This window comes from Pyxicephalus adspersus, chromosome 7 (assembly GCF_032062135.1).
Source record: "Pyxicephalus adspersus chromosome 7, UCB_Pads_2.0, whole genome shotgun sequence".
Lineage (NCBI taxonomy): Eukaryota > Metazoa > Chordata > Amphibia > Anura > Pyxicephalidae > Pyxicephalus > Pyxicephalus adspersus.
Genome location: NC_092864.1, coordinates 74,972,165 through 74,994,655, shown reverse-complemented (window position 1 = coordinate 74,994,655; position 22,491 = coordinate 74,972,165). Strand labels below are relative to the sequence as shown.

The window sequence follows — 22,491 nt, the reverse complement described above, 5'->3', positions numbered from 1 at the left end:
AGTGTCTCTTTGTAATAAGTCTATGGTCTATGTAGTCTCTATGTAATGATATGTTTATGAGGTGTCTCTCTGTAGTGTCTCTATGTAATAAGTCTATGGTATATATAGTGTCTCGGTGTAGTCTCTATCTACGGTGTATCCATGTAGTCCCTATGTAATGATAAGTCTATGGTGTCTCTCTGTAGTCTCTATATATAGTGTCTATGTGGTCTCTCTCTATATGTAGTCTCTGTCATCTCTCTGTAGTCTCTCTCTATATATTCTCCCTATATAGTGTCTCTATGTAGTCTCTCTATGTAGTCTCTCTCTGTGGTGTTCCTCTGTAGTGGGCGCGCCTGTCACTCTGTACAGAAAACACCACAGCTTGTAAAAAGAGAAATTCTCTGCCTTCGTCACCAGGCTTTCAGCATGAAGCGCGGCCAATCAGCGAACCAGTAGCGGCTTCAGCCAATCATATCGTCCTCCATCCCGAGCTGCCGCCGCTTGGCCAATCAGTTGAGTGTTTGCCGGCAGCAGGCGACGCGGTGTTATGTAGCGAGGGGTCCGGCTGGTATCTGTGTGAGGCGCCCGGCTGTTCCCGGAGGAATTAGTGCTGCCCCGGTATGGAAACCTTCTGCAGCTATGATGGCACTGAGCGCTTCTGGGTAAGCTTTATGTTTATGTGTGCCCTTCACCGAGCCCTTCCCGTACCCTGCGAGGGTGACATCTGGCCCTGCTCGCCACCAATGGGCGGAACGCACTTTCACTTTTTCCATCCGCTGTGCCGGAATGTGTGGGGAGCCCGGCCCGGGTCACCGAGCTGTGCACTGTAGGGTGGCATAGTGTGCCCTGTGTGATCACATGCTGATGGGCACTGTGGGGTGGCATAGTGTGCCCTGTGTGATCACGTGGAGGGTGGCATAGTGTGCCCTATGTGATCACATGTTGATTGGCACTGTAGGGTGGCATAGTGTGCCCTGTGTGATCACATGCTGATGGGCACTGGGGGGTGGCATAGTGTGCCCTGTGTGATCACATGTTGATTGGCACTGGGGGGTGACATAGTGTGCCCTGTGTGATCACGTGCTGATTGGCACTGGGGGGTGGCATAGTGTGCCCTATGTGATCACATGTTGATTGGCACTGTTTTTTTTTTTTTTTTTTTTTTTTAAAGTGCAACACCCAATTTTAAAAATAAATAAAAAGGACGCAGCACTGTCCCTTTAGGTCCTGATCACCGCGTCCTTCTTGCGATCTGGTCCTGCGCCGTCCTGCGATTCCTCTTTGAGATTAGGACATGCGCAGAAGGAGCAGCCAGATGCATTCAGTAAGGATTTTGGTGCCGCACCTCCCCTTCCTGTCAGAATAGGAGCACAAAGCGTCCCTTTAGGTCCTGATCACCGCGTCCTTCTTGCGAAATGATCCCGCGCCGTCCTGGGATTCTTCTTCGTCCCGCCGCCATCTTCTGCCTTCTCTTGTGCTCTTCTTGCACCGTCACTCGATCTCACACTGAGCAGATGCAAGATCAGGTGACTTAGCTGCTAAAAGAAAAAAGAAAGCCGATCTCACTGCATATGGTGAAAAAATGCCCCTTCTGCACATGCGTGAGGTCAGGGCATGCGCCAAGGAGCAGCCAGGGCCCCCCAAGATGCGTGACGTAGGTATCCCGGGACACTTTGTGCTCCCATACTGTACTGACAGAAAAGGATGTGCTGCACAGAAGACAAAATCCTTACGTCATGCATCTGGCTGCTCCTTCTGCGCATGTCCGGGATTAGGGCGCGTCTTTTCCTCCAAGGGGAAAGAGATGCTGATCTGACGCATGCGCAGTGGGATCGGCTTTTTTTTTCTTCCCCTTCACCCGATCTCACACCTGTGCAATGACAGAGCTAGAAGACCGGAAGAGAAAACAGAAAATGGCGGAATCCCAGGACCGGATCACATGAAGGACCAGCGCCATTGAGAAATATGCCAGATTAAAGATAAATGTAAATTTTTTGTTTTTCTTTTACGTCTGCTTTAAGTTAAAAGAAAAAATAATAATAATCCCCCCCCCCCCATTGGCGTTTGGATGCAGTTGTCTGATTCATTGTCGTTTTCTCTGAAAAGAAAATCTGGACATTCTCTATTTGGAAAACAATACCAGAAAATGTTATGCTTGGCAGGGGAACTTTGCTTTGGCTCAGTGATTATCTCAAAAGTTGTTCAAAGGAGTTCAAAGGGGACTGATAATTTACGACCAGCATTGGACTTGGCCTTGCTTTGTAAGAGGGACAAATCTTATGTCTAAAGCGTACCTGAACTCAGAATTCTTACTTTACATAGAAGGGTAGACAAAACTTTTATTTAAAGTAAAACAATTAAAAAAAAATAAAATAAAATGCTGCGATGATCAAGACCTAATGGGAGCGCAAAGCCTCCCGGAATACCTACGTCACCCATCCCGGGAGGCGCCGTCTGCTCCTTTTGATGAGCCCATCCATCAATTAATGAAATGCACAGTGAGATCGGCAACCTTTTTTCCCAATCTACAACACCCGATCCTCCACAGCCCTGGAAGGAATGCATATATATTAAAATTGTTCTTTCCTCATATTTTTAATATTGTTTTAATCTCCAAAAATGTATTTAAACCCCCAAAAGTGTCATATTGCAACTTGCCCCAGTCCTATTGTTCAGTGGCTCCTTTTTTCCGTTCATACAATTGCTGCAATTCATTGTTGTAATGGTACTTTGTCTTTTTAATGAAATTGGAAGGTGCACTTGCCTGTCAGCTCCCTGTCGCTATAAAAGTATTATTGTGTAAAATAAAGTTAAAATTTGACATGCCAGGCTACTAGGACCATGCAGGTGGTGTCAGCTTAAACCCAACAACCACCAGCCAATGGAACACGTCTGACAATACCCACATCTTCCTGGGATCTGCATATCACTTTCACCTGCGCAACATCTCCAAAATCCGCCCCTACCTGTCCCCAGAAACCCCCAAATTCCTTGTACATGCTCTTATCATCTCTCGTCTGGACTACTGTAACCTCCTCTGAGCTTAAGCAAACGTTGCTAGCAAAGTTTAAAAAATGCTGGGTCAAAGCGGGAAAACGCTTCCAACTACTTCAATGGGACGTTTTCCCACGTTTTTAAGCACTAATAACGTGGTAAAGTGCGAAAAAACGAGGCCTAAGTGTTTTCCAGCGTTTTAAAGGAAAGGTTTATTACGCTAATAAAATGGTTTACAAACGCAAATAAACACAATAGGAACGTTTACATGTGTTTTTAAAAATGTCTGTGTAGACCCAGCCTTACTATGAGTTCCGGGCCTAGAACTGAATGAAGCATTTCATGATTCTTTTGTGAATCTTTCATTTTAAGGGCAATCCATGATCAAAAGTATTTAGATCTAACATTAGAATAGTCCCCACTCAATAATTCCTGCAAGGAAAGTATATCCTTACCTAAACTGTAAAGGTTCCATTACCACCTGGTGCTGGCTCAATGTGCATTATGTGTTAACAAGCTGTGCATTAAAGCAATCCATTCATTTAGGGTTCCAAAGGTACAGGTAGGTAAGCACAGAAAGCTGAGAGATTAGCACTCTGTAGTGCTATGTCACAAGTTTTATTCTTGGCCAGTGTTCTCCCCAGAATGGTCAAAAAGTGGCTGGGGCAAGGTAGACTTTTGAATAGTCCTAGTTTTTGAATCTCAGCAGGACAGTGTGCATGGAGTTTTGATGTTCTCCTGTGTTTGCATGGGTCCCCGCCACATATGAAAAGCATACTGGATATGCACTCTGTAAAGCACTAAATAATATGATGGTGCTATATATGAAAAAATAAAATAATTTAGGAAAGGAATTATCTGTTATTCTTTTAGATAATTTATTCTTATCTCTGAGATTATTGCACTGTCAAATTATTTTTCATTACTAGTGACAGTGTGCCAGCATTATATGTTGGGCTTGTGTAAACAAAAGATAATAATACTTAGGCAGTCAAAAATAGTCACATGCCTGTAATGTCACAAGGTGCTTTTACTGGTTGGGAACTAGTCATGCCTAGCATCAGTCATTGCATTGCAGCAATCACAAGACAGATTTGACTTGCCGACTGAGAAGAACGCTTTATATATGTTTCAGTTGTTGGTCTGTATTTCTTTAAAGGAAAGTTATATTGGTTTTCATTTCTATTAAAAATTCCAATCTATTATTTTTCCCAGAGTTTTTTTATAAGCTGGGTGGGCAGAAGCTGTAGGTGGGTGGCAATCCCGGTATTGTGATCCAACCCTTCAGTAATCACCCAAATACAGCCGAATAGTTACTGAAAAGTGCTGGGTGGTGCACCCGGCTAGAATGGTCTAGGGGGATAACACAGCTTTTGGGTGTGTGTGTTTTTACAATTAAACCTTTACTAACTAGACGTTTTAATAAAATAGAAGATCCACTTACATTCCCTGAACCCTCTTCTCATGTCACCTGCTCTTAGTAAGTGAAACATGTACCCAAAAGAGAAAATTTACCTGGCTCTGGGCCACGGTGCAGTCAGTATCTTCCTGGGAAGATTCTTATGGAATGCAGCGCCAAAAACTGATGAGAAAATGGTATAGACAAAAGATTCTTTTCATTTTACAGAAATTTATCTGGGAGGACAATGACATCATGTCCAGCAAAGCAAAAGACGGAAAGTAGGTTTAAATGTAATTTTTTTTTTTTTTATAGATAATTACCAAAGCACAATCACATATGGGCCTAATGACATGACAAAGGTATTTAAAATATTTTAGCCCCTACCATATTTAAAAGAAACTTTTATTCAAATCCCTGTACATTCCCTTTAAAGCAGCAGTCGCCAACCGCGGTCCCAAAAAATTTTGGTGATCCACAGGAAAAATTACCCTTACGGTTACCATTACACAGGCAATTACCCTTACACGATCCCCTTCCCTGGCACACCCTTACTACCTCTTCAATATTTATTCCTCACACATCCTACATTTCTTCTCCCCATCCCCACTGATCTTATCCCCAAGCAAACTCATTCACTAGGAACCCCCCATTGTTTCTCCCCATGGACATGTGGGGGATGGGAGCTCCACAGATCATGTCCTCCGATTTGTTGTGTCCATAGCCCTGTGCTATTCCGGACCTGGCCCATACGCACTCACTTCTACAACACGCCATTTTTAAAAAAATCATAATGCTCTGCAGGATTTAAAAATATAAATTTTTTTGGTCCATGAGGTCCAAAAGGTTGGCAACCACGGCTTTAAAACCTAATTGATGTAAAAAGACTAGCCTTTTCTTTTTTTTCAGTGTGTAAATATAGGGCAGTGGTCGCCAACCTTTTTGGTCCTGCAGACCACTAAAATTAACGGCTTCTGACCGGAAACCTCCCCCATAGTGACGCCATGATGGTATAACCCCTCCCACTTCCCCATCGCAGATCTGAGCCTGCGATAGGAGAGTAGGCGGGTTGTGTACAGGAATACAGCTAGCCCACTTCCCTAAATCAGGAATTTGTACGGGGTACATGGTTCGCGGCTCTGGCTGGTGCTCCCCGCCAGCTGGGTCCCTCTCCTAAACCGCTCTCGGGGGAGCACCGGCCAGAGATGCGGACCATCAGTTGGCGACCGCTGTCTTAAAGCACACACATTAAAGTGAGATGTTCCTATAGGAACACGCATAGATTATATACTTTTAGTGGAACTAAAACAAAAAAAATTACACTTACCTTTAATCTGGCAGATCCCTCCATGACGCTGGTCCTTCCTGCGGTCCAGTCTTGCTTTGTCCTGGAATTCCTCTTTATACCGGCGCAGAGGAAGCACCGGGCACTGCCATCTTCTTTCTTCGTCACCTGATCTCGCACTGCATAGGTGTGGGATCGTGTTATGTAGCCGCTGTGAAGGAGAAAAAAAAAAGAGCGACGATCTCACCACATATGCGTGAGTTTGGCATCTCTTTCCCTAGTAGGAAAAAGCAAAAAACGGAAAAAAAAAAAACTTTTTTTTTACCTTACATAGAAGGGTTGTCTACCATTCTATGTCAAGTAAAAATGTTGAGTTTAGGTACGCTTTAATTTACCCCTGTCATTTGCATTGCAGACATGAAATGCCATCACTGTTCTACCAGTGAGATTGCATATTCCAAATATTTGGAAGATTTGGTACCCTCATCAGAATCACTAAACTTTCTTTCCTTTGCAGGTATATTTTGTAAATGTTGTACAGCATTTTTATATAGGGGGAGCAGGCCTAGATCTGATAGGTGGAGATTGAATTTTACTTTGAGGTTTCTTTGAAATTAACTCACTTTGTTCTGTTGTTGGTTGTTTGTTTTCTAGTTTTTATATCCCCTTACATTGTTTATACTTTGATAGAGGGTATACTTTCTGTAGTTGTTTTTCAAAAACAAGTGAAGATGAAAGCTGCTCTGGAAAGTTCTGTTTAGTTTGGATGCTGAGCTAGCACTGTAAATGTTACCTCCGAGCCTCTTTCTCTTTGAAGAATTATCGGCCCTTTCATATGGTCTTGTACTCTGCTGTTCTACATTTTAACATACCCTGCTCCTTCCTGCATGTCAAGAAATGAGGAATGGCATTTATTTTTAGTCTGCAATGAAACATCCATATTTTACTGCTAATGTAGGTTTTTTCTGTTCACAATTCTGCATTGTGTATATTTTAAAGTACATTAGGCACAGATAATACATTGCTTATGCAACCGTCTTTATATATTTTCAAGGACTGTAAGCCAATCCAAAGCTCAAAAACAGTAAGTTAACTAATCTTTTCACTGTGTGGGTGAATTTTATTTAGGATTGTAAAAGGTTAGTGACTACAGAGTCCACTATATACAGTTAGGTCCATAAATATTTGGACAGACAACTTTTTTCTAATTTTGGTTCCGTACATTACCACAATTCATTTGAAATGAAACAACTCAGATGCAGTTGAACTGCAGACTTTCAGCTTTAATTCAGTGGGTTGAACAAAAAGATTGCATAAAAATGTGAAGAGTTAAAGCCTTTTTTTACACAAACACTTCATTTCAGTGGCTCAAAAGTAATTGGAAAACTTAAAAAGCTGGTAAAAAATGCTCATTTCTAATATTTGGTTGAAAACCCTTTGCTGGCAATGACAGCCTATAGTCTTTGAAGTCCAAAAGGGGGTTTAGGTAGAGGAATAGGGTTTTCGAACCTCTATTTGGTGTTATTTTATTTTACTCCAAACATAAAACAAAAACAAATGGTCAAAAAAAATGTTGAAGTTTCAAGTAGCTTTAACAAACCATAGTTTGATCCCATAAAATTCAGTATTCCCCCTAGAATATTTTTTAAGCTGGATAGAAAGAAGTGGGTGGCTATATCGCGACTCAACTTTTCTACACGTAATAGCTTACAACTTTTCTACACTTTTCTACACGTTTTACGTTCGACGTAAAACAGTCTCTACCGTAAAAAACAACCAGGCGGTTACTGAAAAGTGCTGGGTGGTGCGCCTGGCTAAAAGGGTCTCAAGAGAACAAGGAAATTAGTACACTTTCCCTACAACAAAAGCATTAGGGCTTATAACTAGCCTGAAATTGGAACATTAGTCCAACTTCTCTCACAATTGCCCAATACATTAAACATTAGATGATGGCAGTGGTGGCAGAAGGTATGAAGAAGGATTGGGCGATGGCTGAGGTGGGGACACAACGTATGGAGGTGAGGTGGTGCATTAGTTATATTTGTTTTTAGTCTTCTTTAGAACGGCGTTCGCCAACCGGTGGTCCGTGAGAAGGTTTTGGTGATCTGATCCGCAGCTCTGGTCAGTGCACCCTGAGTGGGGTCAGGGAAAGGGGTGGAAATCCCAGGCTCAGGGAAGTGGGGGGCTGTGTTTCACGACACAACCTGCCCACTCTCCCATCGCAGGCTCAGATCTGCAAAGGCAAAATGGGCGGAGTTATGATGTCACTATGGGGAGGTTCCTCCCCTTTGATTGACAACCGGCTCCCCGCGCATGCGCGGTCAGGAGCTGGTAGTTTTAGTGGTCCGCGGGACCAAAAAGGTTGGCGACCGCTGCTCTAGAACATCCATAAAATATAATGCTCTCCAGATAGAATGGGTATATTATAATGGGGGGGAGGGCAATTTTAATAAATGCTTTAAAAAATACTATGCAAAGTTTTCCTTAACTGCTTTAAGACTTCAATCTGCTGAATAATATTCCCCAGCGGGATGACCTCTGCTGATTTATCAATGCCTGTTTGGAACTAAACCCACAGGTGTGTGTGGTGCAGGAGTTGGTCTCATCGATAAAGCTGAACTCCAGCCTTACCTGGTTGATTTCACTGCCTGGTTTAGGCTTTTCAAGTCAAAGAAAGCCCACCTTCTTTGATCCTTTGATTTCAGGATGTCTAGCATCATCTATTCCTGCTGATTAGTTTCCTGTCTCATCTGTATGCTTGCAGTGGCCAGCCTGTTAAAGAAGTGGTTGCCTACCTTTCACACCTCACGGACCACGAAATTCATAATTTTAAATCCCACGCAAAGGCTGGGAGCCGTGTGTCACTCAAAGGGGAAGAAACTTCCCCTGAGTCATGTCTTGATGTCAGAACCCCCTACCCTCCCATCGCAGGCTCAGACCTGCTTGCTAAACATCCTGGGGGGACAGTAGCTCAGGGCTGTGGCTACGGGGGACATGATCAGCAGGGTCAGGAGAAGGACCCCGCTGGGGGGCACACCGACCAGGTAATTTTTTTGTGGACCAACAAATTGTTCTCATGAATCCCCTGTTGGCAACCACTGTGTTAAGGGATCCATTGCAGTAAGTTGCACTAAACCGTGTATTATTCATAGGCGGTTGAACACGTATTTTCTACTAATGGACGGATGAAAATCCAACTCTAAGCACTGAAGTGAGAAATGCTGGAAACATCTGCACACCAAGCCCAGTAATCTCAACATCCTTTTTATTAGTTTTTTTTTTTTTTTTCTAAAATGGGCATAGTTCACTTGTGGCAAAACAGTTTAATGGTTGTCAGAAAATCCTGCAATTAAAGCGTACCTAAACCCAGAAATTTCACTTTACATAAAAGGTTTAACCCTAACCCTTATGGGTTAACCCTTACCTTATGTAAGGTAAACATTTTTTTTTTTTATTTGTTTTTTTTAAAAAGGGTGTAGCACCGCCCCCTAAATCTGGATCGCCTAGACCAGGTGTCTGCAAAGTTTAATTGGCCACTGGGCCATTTATGGGGTGGGCGGGAGCGCACTAGGCCAGGCCCAACCCATTGGCTCCGCCCATCACCAGGGAACGCCCCCTGAAGTGAAATCCCTCTCCTCCGTATGCATTGCAGAGGAGAGGGATTTACCTTCAGGGAGCTTTCCCTATCTACCGCGGCACCAGAATATCAATGCTGGCCATGGTAAATAGAAAGCAAACAGCAAGGAGGCGGCACCAGAGCTCCGGTAGTTTCTAACGCTCCCTGGCAGATTCCGCCGGCAACCCGCGGCTCTGGAGCCGCAGGCTGCCGGCAGTAGGCCAGATCGGCCGGGGGCGTTAGGCCGGAATGAACGGCTAGGCCGTATCTGACCTAAAGGCCGGTGTTTGCCCACCCCTGGCCTAGGGGATGGAGAATGAATTGAGCGCAAAGACTCCGGGATGGCACGGGACCAGATGGAAGACACCCCTGGATGGATCAGACTGCCCTGCGGGATTGAAAATAATTTTTTTTTTTTTTTTTTAGTTTAGTTTCTTTTTAAAGAGTGATGACCTAATACCATATATTGGGGTAAACCAAATTTCCACTATTAAAAAAGTAATTGCTACAAAGGACTTCTTTGTTGAACTTTTCTGTCCATATAAAACAGGGGCGTCAAACTCAAATACAAAATTAAAAACAGACAAAGTCGTGGGCCAAACTTGAAGTTTATTGAAAAGTTTTTCCTTCTCATTAGATATAAAACCTTTTCATATGGAAACAAAGAGGTTTTGCTTCACATTCAATCTGGAACATGTCTATAATAGAGAAATAGCACCGCTACTACAATTCCCAGCATTACTTGCGTCTATAAAACAGTCCAATGTGGGCCACGCATAGGCAGAGAGGCCGCTGGTCTATAAACGTGATGCCGGGAATTTTAGTAGCGGCGCTATTTCTTTTCATATATAAACCATTAACAATATAGAATGAAAACAGCTATAGGGGGGTCTAAGAAAAACCTGGGTAAAACAAAGGGGAAGGGAATATAAAAAGCAAAGTAAAGCTTTGAATCCAGGTGAGTGAATATGAGAAATAGGTATCCAAAAACACTGTACCAAACAATATTTGTCCCATAAAAAAACAGAAAATATATAAAACAGTCAACCATGAGATCTTCGTTGTTATTCTTTTTTTTTTTTTTTTTACCTTCCCAGGGTAAACCTGAATATGCCACATAGACCCCTATTTGAATAACTATAAATAGGAGGGAAACCTAGGGGTAGAGGTAGGTATGGGCTTAGGAATACGGGGGTACCTGACTGGCCTAACATTCGCCTGTTCTCCTAGTCTGCGAAACAGTAATACTAATTCAAGCTCTTCTGCGAGCGGCGCTATTTCAATGCAGCAGCATGCCAGCTGCAATTCATATTTAGAATTCTTTTGGGGGCCAAAAAAAAAAATTCCTTTTGAGGGCCAGATTTGGCCCTCGGGCCAGAGTTTGACACCTCTGATATAGAACTTAACCAAGTTCAATATAAGTATTACCAAAGTTAGTATAATATTCCCTATATTAAAATACGAGTCCTCAAAAGTTAGCACAGCAATACATTTTTTTCCTTTCTCCTGTGATTTTGGAATAAGGGGTATCTGTGTGGATGGATTAGTTTTTCAGTATTTATTACAAAATGTTTGACTTCTTTAAAGTGGGGAAGCTGTGTGTTTGTATATTTTTTTCTTAGGGCACTGGAAGTGTTTGATGAAATGTTTCTTGGCAGGGATTTATTTTTGGTACCTGCTGGTGAGTTTGTTTAATCTTTCCCCTATTGCTGTGTGGTGCTAAACTGTGGATTAAAATCCTGCATAGCGTATCTCTTGTAAAAAGAACAAAAAAGTAATTGAATTATTTTAGTTAATGTATTTGAGAATAACTTGTGATAACATAATATTGTAGCTATTTTCCATCCGCCTATTATCTATGTGTTCTAGTTATCTTTGTCCCAAAATAATGTTATCCATTTAATAATAAATGACCACCCACACACATTTCAGCATGCTCCACACAGCAGGGATCTTTGTACCTATACGTATTTTGATTAATGTGTCCATTTCTAGAAGTAATAGTCTGTGAGAATGGACTAGTGTATCACTGAGTAAGTCCTAAGGTAAACTGTACTATATAATTGAAAGATTTGTCAGACACAGGACAACTCATTATGCTAGTTGGATTAAATCGAACCAATTGTGAATTTCCTTAAACACAGGATGAACGTATTTTAGAGTTTGTATAAGAAGTCTGGTGTGATCCAAACTTGTAGCTTGTGTATGTTAAGAGCTGTACAGCTGATATCATTGTGGTGAGCAATAGATTGCCAATTGGGGATAATATTACTCACATTTTACTGAACTGCAGGTCAGATCATCTTGTTGTAAAGGTCAAGTACTTTTTTTATTGGTTCTCTGTGTGAATGCCAGCGGGAGGAACAACAGGTGTCAACTGGGCAAGCCAATCCAGTGCACATATTGGTTGCATGTCTGTAATGGCTAAAAGGCTTGAGAGATTGGAAGACCAGCTGTATTTCCAGGGTACAGCCCTGATCCAGCACCAATACTCGCCAGGTGTCAATCCCTCAATCTAACTCCACACTCTTCACTAGCATTCTATAGCTCAGCCTCGGGAGGCAGGAGGCATCATCCCAGCACACGGGTGCCCCCAGGACTTTAGTTTGCAAGGGATGATGTTTGGGGAGAATTGACAGAGAACCAGGAAGCCCACAAAGCAGGACAGGAAACACAATGGAAGTTTGCCAGGTATTCCACAGATAAGCAGTACAAGGAGGATCCAGCAGAGGTGAGTCCAGAAACAGAGCTAAAGGTTAATCACAAATGTCAGTTCACCAAACAAGGTATCCAGGGGTTAAGAAAAGCAGAGTTGGGGATCACAAGCAAAGGTTGGTCAAGGCAATAATCTCAGGTCCAGAAAACAGGCAGAGTCGGCAACAGGTAATCAAACGGAAAATCACACAACCAGCAGAGTATACTAGCTAAAAGCTACAATGGCCAACTGGTGCCTGGGAGTTGAAAGATCAAACCAGGAACTGGCTGGCCAGTGCACAAACACTAACATCGCCTTTTAGCTGCAAAAAGTCTCAGGGCAGGGGATGCTGAGAGGGCATTAACAACTAAAGGAAACTGGGGATGCTGCAGAGCAGTGGTCCCCAACTTTTTTGGACCTACCAGTGCTCAACCCAGAAATTTTTTTAAGCCGGGTGGGAAGAAATTGTAGGTGGGTGGCAGCCCCTGTATTGTGACCAAACTCTTTAGTAACCACTCAAAAACAGCCGGATGGGTGCTGAAAAGTGCCGGGTGGTGCATCGAGCTAAAAGGGCCTGGGGAGAACCCTGCCTACGGACCACAAAACTCACGGACTCTGGACCGCGCATGCACGGGCAGCCATGTGTCACACAAAGGGGAAGAAACTTCCTCCAGAGTGACGTCATGATCCCAGAACCCCTCACACTCTCCCATCGCAAGTCTGGGCCATCCTGAGCCTGCTATCCACGGTGGACATGGGCTACGGCTCTGGCCGGTGGACATGGGCTACGGCTCTGGCCGGTGGACATGGGCTACGGCTCTGGCCGGTGCACCCCCGAAAGTTGGGCACTGTGCTGGTCTCTGTGCTCTTGCTGCCCACTGGCCCACGGAACGGGGGTTGGGGATCCCTACTGCAGAGGACAGACAGGAGTTTGCTTGATAAGTAATGCTGTTGGAGGGAGTAAACACAATAGCTTCATCATTAAATGTATATTTTAAATAACTAAATTTACCAAATTGTATCAGCCTTCCATGTGTAGCAGGTTGCCTTGAGTGTAAGTGGAAGAAGTAGCACAAGTAACCAAACCCTTTATGTTCTGCATGCAAAAAGTATGCAAAGAGGAAGATAAAGCAAAGTGATAGGGAGATGCGGTTATTAAACTTCTGCTTCTCCTAATGTTTTTTATGCAGTTTGGAGATGGTCCAGGATGACCTGGGCTCAGGAAGTAAATTAAATGGTGTTGCTATCTCAATGTGAAATAGGAGAAAAATACTGCATGGAAAATATTTGGATTAAAGCTGAATCCAAGGCTGGTTTTGCTGCGTTTTCTTTGATGGCCTCTTCATTTTTTACTGTTATGTGTATTTTGGGTGAACCGCTGCTTTAAAGCCTAGATTCACTTTAAGATTTTTATAACCTATATATATAATGTATATATCAATTTATTATTGATAAATGAACCCCACTCAACACATGCCTCACCACAGCATTGGCAGACATTTTATTAATTATGATACATAACAAGTCAATTCAAAACAAGATTTTTTACAAGGTCACAGCTTGTCATAAGTTCCTCCCTCTAGATGCTTTAAAGTAGCACTCTAGTAGCACTGTCACAAAATAAAGTCTGACCCTAAATTCTTCTACTGTTCGGACTTTCTACTCTTAAAAGATTAATCTGTCTGTGCAGAACTTTGCAAAATGTTGCATTTGTTTGGCCAAGAGTACATGTGCAGACCTGAATGAGAGGCAGCCTGATTTGTGATAATGTGTGATAATGTGTTGCCAATTTGCATAATAAATATTCCCCATAGTCCTTTGTGGGAATAGCTGCTATCCTTGTTTTGTACAAGCATTTATCGGCTTTATTTTTTATTTATTTAGATTCCATTATCAAAGCTGGTGATCTCCCTACAATTGTACTCCCTAAAAACCTTCAACCTAAATTAAACCTCATCATCATAAATGTAATACCTTGAATCAAATACATCATGTCCTTAAATACATGCTTGATCCTATTACTACCTTTAAACCACATTACCCAGAGCATATGATAGCAGCAGGCCCATGAAGCAGCCAGATCAGCGGCCTGGGAGGTTCAGACGAGGACAAGGCTTTTTTGGTTGCAGGCTGAAATAAGTCATCAGATGGCCACTGAGTAGCAATTCTCTCCATTGCAGCAGGTATCTAGCTAATTATCTCCACCTGTTGTACTTATATATAGACAGATGTAAATATTTAGTTTATTGTTTTTAAATTTGCTGTTACAGGTATGTAAATTTAACAAAATAAATAATTCATATGCAGGTACAATTGACATGTTTACCCTTATTGAAAAAGCTAATAATCACGTAACCTACTTGTTATTTATATTTGTAGAGGGTTTTTTTTTTATGCCCTTTTCATTACGCCATATATTTATTTCTGTGAGTAGAGATTCTATCCTATTTTCTGTCCCCGTGATACCCATACAGGAAATGAAGACCCCAAGAAACCACATGTCCATGTCAGATGTTCAGTTTGTGTGCACATCGCACCATTCTTTGCTAATAGGAAGTGAGGGAAATCTGGCCAACAGATTGCAGTACAAATCTGAAACATATAAAAGAAGGGTTGTGTGGTCGAAAAGTTTTAAGAGGGTTAGACATAAGTCTAAAGTTGATACCTAATGCATTTCAAAGTTTTTTAAAGCCCTTTTTTTTAGGGTTTTAGATAATACTAAGGGTGATGTCACTAGAGAATCTGCTGCAAAGATATTTATAGGTCATGATGTTTAGGGGAAGTTTGGAGGGGCAGCAGGTCAAAATTTGGCATATGCTATGATTATGAATTCCACTATTCTGCATTTTTTTTTTTTACTCATAAGGTTCTCTAGTGAGTAAAGGGGACATGGGATCTTAAGAACAGATTATTAGCTTTACCTATTGTCTATTTACAAAGTTCCTTAGCAATTCAAACAACATTTAGGAGGAACTAAACTGAAAAATACACTTACCTTTAATCCCGCACAGCAGTCTGATCCATCCAGGGGTGTCTAGCATGGGGTCCCATGTCGTCATGAAGCCGGCACTCTGGACGCCACCATCCTCTCCTTTTCTTCCGGGATCTTCATCCTACGTCACCCGACTCAGGCACGAGATCGGGTAACGTAGGATGAAAAAAAAAATTTCCTCCTTGTTCCCCTCGGTTCCAGACCAGGAGCAGCTAATTTTGCAATGAGCCATCACCAGACTACCTCTCATGCTAAATCTCAGACAAACTAAAGCATTCCACAAGGGGTAGTCGAAGAGTTTTAGGTTTTTTTATTGGGAGACCTGACGTGGAATGCTAAAAACACCTAGAGAGCGGGGAAATTCTATGCACTGATACCCAACTTTGCTATACTTTGAGAAGGAGAAAAGGACCAGCCAAAGCAGGAAGAGTAAAGTGCATCAGTGGGGGCATTTGACCCATCACAGGGCTGAAATGGGAGTTCAGAGGCATTCAGAAGGTGGGGTGCCACCTCTGAGCATTTAGTTGGGAGCCTGGTCAGGAGAGGTAGATGGTGACCTTCATGACTTTACATGGACTGAAGGCATTGGGTAGCAAAGTGTATATCACCTCAGCAAGCAAACATCCTGGCACAGGTAGGGTGGCTAGAACCCACAGGGTCTCTTTGCAGTGGCCACAAGCAGCTGCAAATGGGCTGTTCCCACCAGTCTGAAAAGCATTGGAAGAACAGCTGCAGGGTTTGCTTCGTTTTCTCGTGGTTCCCCTGCAAGGTACCACAAATACCTGTTCTTGCCAGTAATGTCCACCTAATGCAGATTCCTGTGATAGGGTGGCAATGATGCTTTATTGCCCCTGTATTTAGAGAAAAGATACCTCTTGTAGACTTCTTGCACCTCAGTGGTATGAGAAGCTATTGTAGGGGGTATGGCAGTAAACATGGTCTTTGCTAACACATGCTTCTAGTTGTCGGCAGCTGGCTACACCTATTCCTGCTTTCTGGCTTAAAGGCATGACCATTGTTGCTGCAACCGTCCCACTGTGAGCTGCAGTGTCTGGGAAGGAAAGTCAGAGAAGGTAAAGAAGGATTTTTGGTTTACTTTATAGGATTGTGCATCACTGGATTTCGATCTTGTTTGAACTGTTATACAGGAGCCTTTGATGTATTTTAAACTGTATTTGTTTTGTCCTTTATTGAGTAGTAAAAACTTAAGTAAGGATATATTTAAATGTGCAAGAGGAGAAAAAAAAACCTTTAAAATATTTTACTTCATTTAAAAGCTAAAAGGAAAGATGAAATGTAGCATGAGCTAAGGAAGGGTCCTCATTTCAGCCATTTAGAAATATCAGTTTGCAGACTTTATGGAGTTCATGGTGGGTGCTAGATTTACCTTTCAGGAAGGTAATGTGGAATAACATGCAGACATGATGCAGATTTGTTGAGGTTTCTATAAATCTCTAATTAAATTACACATTTCCCGGTTTTGCATTCGCACGTCAACCAGTTAAACTGGTGTGTCCAGTTTAGGGAAATCAGTGCAGGTTTTTGCATTCAGTTTATATTAGAGGATTGAGAAAACCTAACTTAAAAACTTGATGTGGCTTTAACTTAATTATCAATGGTTTCCATCCTGAACACCTGAGAACTTTATGCTTTTTGGATAAAATGTGAATTCTGGTAATGAATGAATTGTGTTAGGAAACCCAGAAGAGAAGATGGTGGCTCCTGCTATAGAATGGGGTCAGGGGAGTGTATTTAACTAATTGTAATCATCACTTGACATCACTTATCTATTCTGCAATAGAGGGCCTGCCAGGTTGCAATATTTTAATTACTAGCTTTAGTTCCTTTTCAACATAGACTGAACTGAATACCTTTTCCAATATACACCAAGCTTTGGTTCGCCATAACATGCCTACTGTGTTTTGGAGGTTTTCCCTGTAGCAGGGATTTGGCACCTTGTCAGAATAGAAGGAAAATGGATTGGGCAAATTATTGTCATTCCTGAATAATTGCCTTCTCTCCCCCTGAAATGTGTAAATGGGAAGGAGGTTCAGCTTCTGACATGACAGTGACCTAAAGCACATTGACAACATGGTGGCTGAAATAGAAAAAGGTGAATGCCCTACTTATAACCCAGACCTAAACGCTATTGAAAATATATTGAATGACTTGAAGATTGCAGGTTGCCAATGATCACCATTCAATTTATTTGAGCTTGAACAATTGTGGCTTTCCCCGAAAATTGATCTTATACTGTGGTAAGACATATGACTAAGGTAGGGACATTAGATTGTGAGCTCTTTTGAGGGACAGCTAGTCAGATGACTATGTACAGCGCTGCGTAATATGTTGGCGCTATATAAATACTGTGTAATAATTATAATTCTGTAAAGAAGAGTGGGTAGAGTATCCCAATAGGTCTAAGGTTTTAATTTAAGGAATAGGCCTGGGATGGGATCTAACAAAATGTGAATATCACCCCCCCCCATAAATACTCCAGAGTGGAGACTTGCAGACTTAATGCAGTCCCCTTGCCCTGCTTTGGCTGGCTTCAATACATCATTTTGATTCACAGAACAATCATGTTGGATGATGCTAAGGAAAGAGTAAGGCTACATACACACGTGCAATAATTGTTATTGGAAAGGATCTTTCATGATCCTTTCATACAACAAAAGACTGTGCGATGCATGAAAGAGCGTTGTACATACAGCATCGTTCTGCTCTATCGAGAGGGGGGGGGTGGGAGAACGACGGGGCAGCACCCCACTGTGCTCTCCCCCCTTCACTTTCATTATGATCGTTACTCATCCGTTGATCCGCCAGGATGGTTGTTTAGACCACGGATATTGAGCACTGTACACACGCAAGATTGTCGGCCGAATAGCAGACAAGAACCATATCACGTGTGTACTTAGGATTCTTTATCTTTATATTTTTTACAGGTGAGAGACTTGAAGCGCTGAAGCAAAAACATCAGCATGGCAGCTCTCGCGGTGTGCTGATGCCACAGTACCTTTATTATAGTTTGTTTAAGAAAAAGAAAAAAAAACACCATACTAGAATAAACATTTTGCTCAAAATGGTGCTATGGAATTTTTCATCAAGTCTGGTAGAAAAAGAAAAGTCACTTGTAATGATTATATAAAAGTCCAAGTGTATGTAAATTTCGGTAGCCCCAAGAGGCTTTCCCCTGTATAGTGCACACAGTAGTAAAGTAGTAAAGTATCCCCACGTGCTCCTTCATCTGTTTCCGTACGGCCGGGGAATTACGGCCTGTGTTGTTCTGACACGGCGTGACTAAGCAGAAATCTGTTCATGTTGTAATCATGCTTGCATGCAGAGAGGGAATAAAGCGTCAGTGTTGTATAGAAATAGCACTGAATGCCGGCATTCAAAAGCTCTCCACCTGCTTGGATACCGGCCAGTTTAAGGGTTTAAACTTACTAGAAAACAAAAATATTGCCTGGGGGTAAAAAAACTGTCACGGCATGTTTGCAAATGTATTTGTGTATTGTAGGATTCCCGTCAATCCTCTCGTCTGTCTTCAAATTCAACAAATAACTTCACATTTCCTCCAAGATAAAAATTAATGCTCATAGCGTAATACTTCTGTTTAAAATATAAATAAAAAAACAGTTAAATGTCTTTCTCTCTGCAGCAACAGGTGAAGCTGTGTGTTGGGGCCCTAAGTCTGACAAGTTCTTCCTGAAGCCTGCAGATTTACAGCTTTAGGCCATAAGTGTAGTACTTTTGTCTTGGAGGTGAAAGTGTGGCCCCATGGAGGTGTGATGATGGGAATAGAGTGCCCGAACCTTTTCCTAAAGGGACAGTTGCATTCTATTGGACTAACAATGTTCTTTGATTTCTTGCACTTGAATCTTTTGCATTGCATAGTAATTCAAATAATGGTGTTGATGCTTTGTATGATGTCAATAAGTAGGTAGTCATTTCTTCTAATGGCTGCTGTAATAAAATATATATAAAATTTATAGCGAAGTGCAGTTTTTTCATTTGTGCATTGTTTAATCTGTTAAAAATGTGTTGTCTTCAAGCTCCATTCTTTATAAACACTCTTGTTGCTACTTTAGAACCCATAAAGGTTTATTTGGTTAATGAACTTTTCTAATGATTGCTGACAAATACCTAAATTAAGGGGGACATCTTCAAACTTGGACTCACAAAGATGGCATTGAGGGTTGCTGTAGATCAGCCTCCTTCTTTCCTTACTTTCATGTTTGCAGTGACCTAGTATGGGGGACATGACGTGGCTGGGCTAAAGTTATCCAGTTATTCGTTTTTGCTAAAAATTATCATATGTGTTTGTGCAAATACAGTGCAGGTTAAATAAAAATATATTATTCACTAAAGAGAATCAAATGGATATGTGGACCTTAGAAACTGTAGACTTTATCACTGCTAAACTGTGTCATTAAATTTATTAAAACCCTTTTTTTAGTACAATAAATATATGGGAAATGGATAAGGTCTTCAATAAATAATATGTGGAAAATTTCTCATTGTAAACAGATAAAATCCTGTTAAAGCAGACTTGAACTCAAAATTTTTACTTTACATAAAAGGGTAGACAACACCACAAAGTAAAAATTGTATTAAAAAAAAAAAAAAAAAAAAAAGTGCAGCACCTCCCCTGTCTGTCTTGATTGTCACAGCGATCCACACAGAATGGGAGTGCAAAGCCTTTTGGGTGCTCCCTCTATGCGTGCCCTGATCCCCGGCATGCACAGAAGGAGCCCTTTCTTTAGTGGAAGAAAAAAATTGACGATCTTCTGCATGGGCAGTGAGCAGCGAGATTGGACGGTGTAGGAAGAAGAACCTGGAACAAAGAAACCTCCCGAAGGATCTGCAAGTTTGTTTGTTTGTTTTTTTATTTAGAGTTTATTTCTTCTTTAGGTCCACTAACTACTTCCAGATGTCTCAGACCAGGATATAAGTGTCATAAACATACAAATTTATTAATGATTTTCAAAACACTTAAAATGAAATACCAACCATTACAATCAAAAAGCTTGCAGCAATGTTTTAGCATTTTTTGTGTTGTAAGATGTTACTTACATGAGCAATGTGTCCTGTATAACTGGAATTTATTTAGAAGAAATGTGAAATCCATTTATAAACCATAGCCTTTCAAAACAACGCCCCATATATAAATGCTGAAAAAATAAGAATTACCTAAAAGTTGCCAACACAACTACTCCCAAAATCCTTTGTGTGACTTGAAGTATCACCAGGTATTGTCTGTCAGAGCCAAGAAAAAAAAAAATCTCCAGAAAACGGGAGTGGGGCATAAGTAATATTGTCCTTTCATATGATTTGGTGCTCAATATGTATATTATAAAAGTACCCAGAAGTTTTGTTGTCATTCTTCTAATTTTTTTTGTTCTTTATTTGTAGGATGCAAATCTTACCTGGTATACAGAAAACCCAGATTTCACCAAGTGCTTCCAGAATACATTCCTGGTATGGATTCCATGCATCTACCTCTGGCTCTGCTTCCCTATATATTTTATATACCTCCAGCGCAACAACCAGGGATACATCCGAATGTCACATCTTAATAAGGCAAAAACTGTAAGTCACAGCTTTAAAATTTGAATAATATGTAATAATACATGTTACACTACTACAATAAACTTGAATTTGTGTCATGTGCAGCACTACACTTTGAGGGCACATAGGAATTGGTATAGTGAGTGCATTTTACACATAACACTTTTATAATGTTTCCAGCTGTACTGATTTGGAATGGATATGTTTTTCCAGTATTCTCTCCAGAATTTTTTTAAAGCTTGGTGATAAGAAGCTGTAGGCAGGTGATGGTGCCTGTATTGTGACCAAACTTTTCAGCAACCACCCAAAAACATCTGAGTGGTTACTTAACAATGCCGAGGATACACCTGGCTAAAAGGAGCTTTCCAGAAGACTGTTCTCAATATAAACCCGGTTTTCAATACCTATCTTTTACCCCCCACAAACTACATCAACTTGTGTATAAACATGGGGCACAAATTGCTAACATTGCAAAAACATTGAAAACATTTAAGTTACATGAAATCTTTTATTCCTCCCTTTTTACAGGTTAAAATATTTTCGTATTTTGTTTGGCCATCTTCCTCTTAAAGTGGACCTAAACTCTAAAACTTTTATTTTAAACAAAAGGGTTGTCTAGTGCAACAACTTTTTAAAAAAAAAAAAAAAATCCTGCACCTCCCCTTTCTGTTTTGGTCGCCGCGCAAATCCCCCCGGGATACCTACATCACGGATCCTGGGAGGCTCTTGGCTGCTATTTCATTAACCCCCCTAGCTTTCTAATTCTCTCCATATTTGCATGCAAAAATTGTTACATTTTTTTGCATAGAAATTTATTTTACATTGTAGGCCTATAATTCTTGGCCATAACTCACCTAAATATGTCCATTATTTAATACATTTATTATAAACTTTAAATAAACACAAAAATCTGTTAAAAAAAAAAAAAATAGTGAAATCTTATATAACTGTACAGTAGTATGTATAATATATATATATATATATAATATATTTTATCAAGATTTCTTTGTATTGGACTCAATACAGCTATTTTGTATTAAATCTAAATTAAATCCAATACAAAATTATTTGAATTTCCCGCCACTACCCCCGCATGCACCGTCATCACAGGGTAAACCCCAGAAAACGTCTATGCTTGCACCGGCTGGAGATTGGAGGGAGAAGACGTGTCCCCAGGACCTGGCGGGACCAGCAGGACGACGGGGGACGACAACGGAATAAGGTAAGTGGGTTTTTTAAATGTTTTAAGCGACCCCGAGTGTGATTAGGGATTACCGCTTTTTGCATAGAAAATCCACCCCGAGTCACACTCAGGATTACCGCTAGAGGAGTTAAGGGGAGCCCTTGAATGTGCAGTGAGATTGGCAATCTTTTTTCCCATCCACGTCACCCCATCTTGCGCCTGTGCATTGCGAGGTCGGGTGACGCAGAAAGAAGAACCCAGGAAAAGGTGCTGATGCTTCCTCTTCGCAAGGCTGAAGATGGAAACTGGAACGACGCGGGACCCAAACCAAGAAACCTCCCGACGAATAGATGGATCTGCGAGAATAAAGGGTACCTGCCTGACACTGTCTTGCTGTCATTTACTGTAATTTATACTGCAACCCCCCCCCCACACACAATCATTGCTGTTATGCAAAGCAGCATAGAGTCACTGGGAGGATCAGATGGTATTGTTTACTAACTTGCAAACTATATTTACTATGGAGAAGAAAACAATTAATATACAGTAAAGCTACGTACACACGGCAGATTTTTATCGCCCGTTAATCGGCATCGGCCAAATATTGGGCGAAAATCTGCCGTGTGTACAGTTGGTGACGTCCATCGTCCGAACGACCTTCCTGCCGGATCCACGGACGATGGACGACAACCGATCCTAATGAAAGGGAAGGGGGAGAGCGCGCAGCAGGGTGCCGCTCCGTCGCTCTCCCCCTCCCCTCTCCATAGAGCATGA

At 41.5% G+C, this 22,491-nt stretch overlaps 1 protein-coding gene across 3 annotated transcripts in view; it reads left to right on the top strand.

The window, feature by feature from the left end:
* Positions 1-382: 382 nt before the first annotated feature.
* LOC140335957 (multidrug resistance-associated protein 1-like) overlaps positions 383-22,491 on the top strand; it is a 75,622-nt gene continuing 53,513 nt past the window's right edge. For 2 of the 3 annotated variants that reach the window (XM_072418973.1, XM_072418971.1), the window contains exons 1-2: positions 384-644; positions 20,379-20,555. In XM_072418973.1, the coding sequence (XP_072275074.1) occupies positions 603-644; positions 20,379-20,555 (219 nt within the window). In that variant the 5' untranslated portion in view covers positions 384-602. Of the gene's footprint in view, positions 645-20,378; positions 20,556-22,491 lie in introns of all 3 variants that reach the window. The other variant, XM_072418972.1, reaches the window with a different exon arrangement.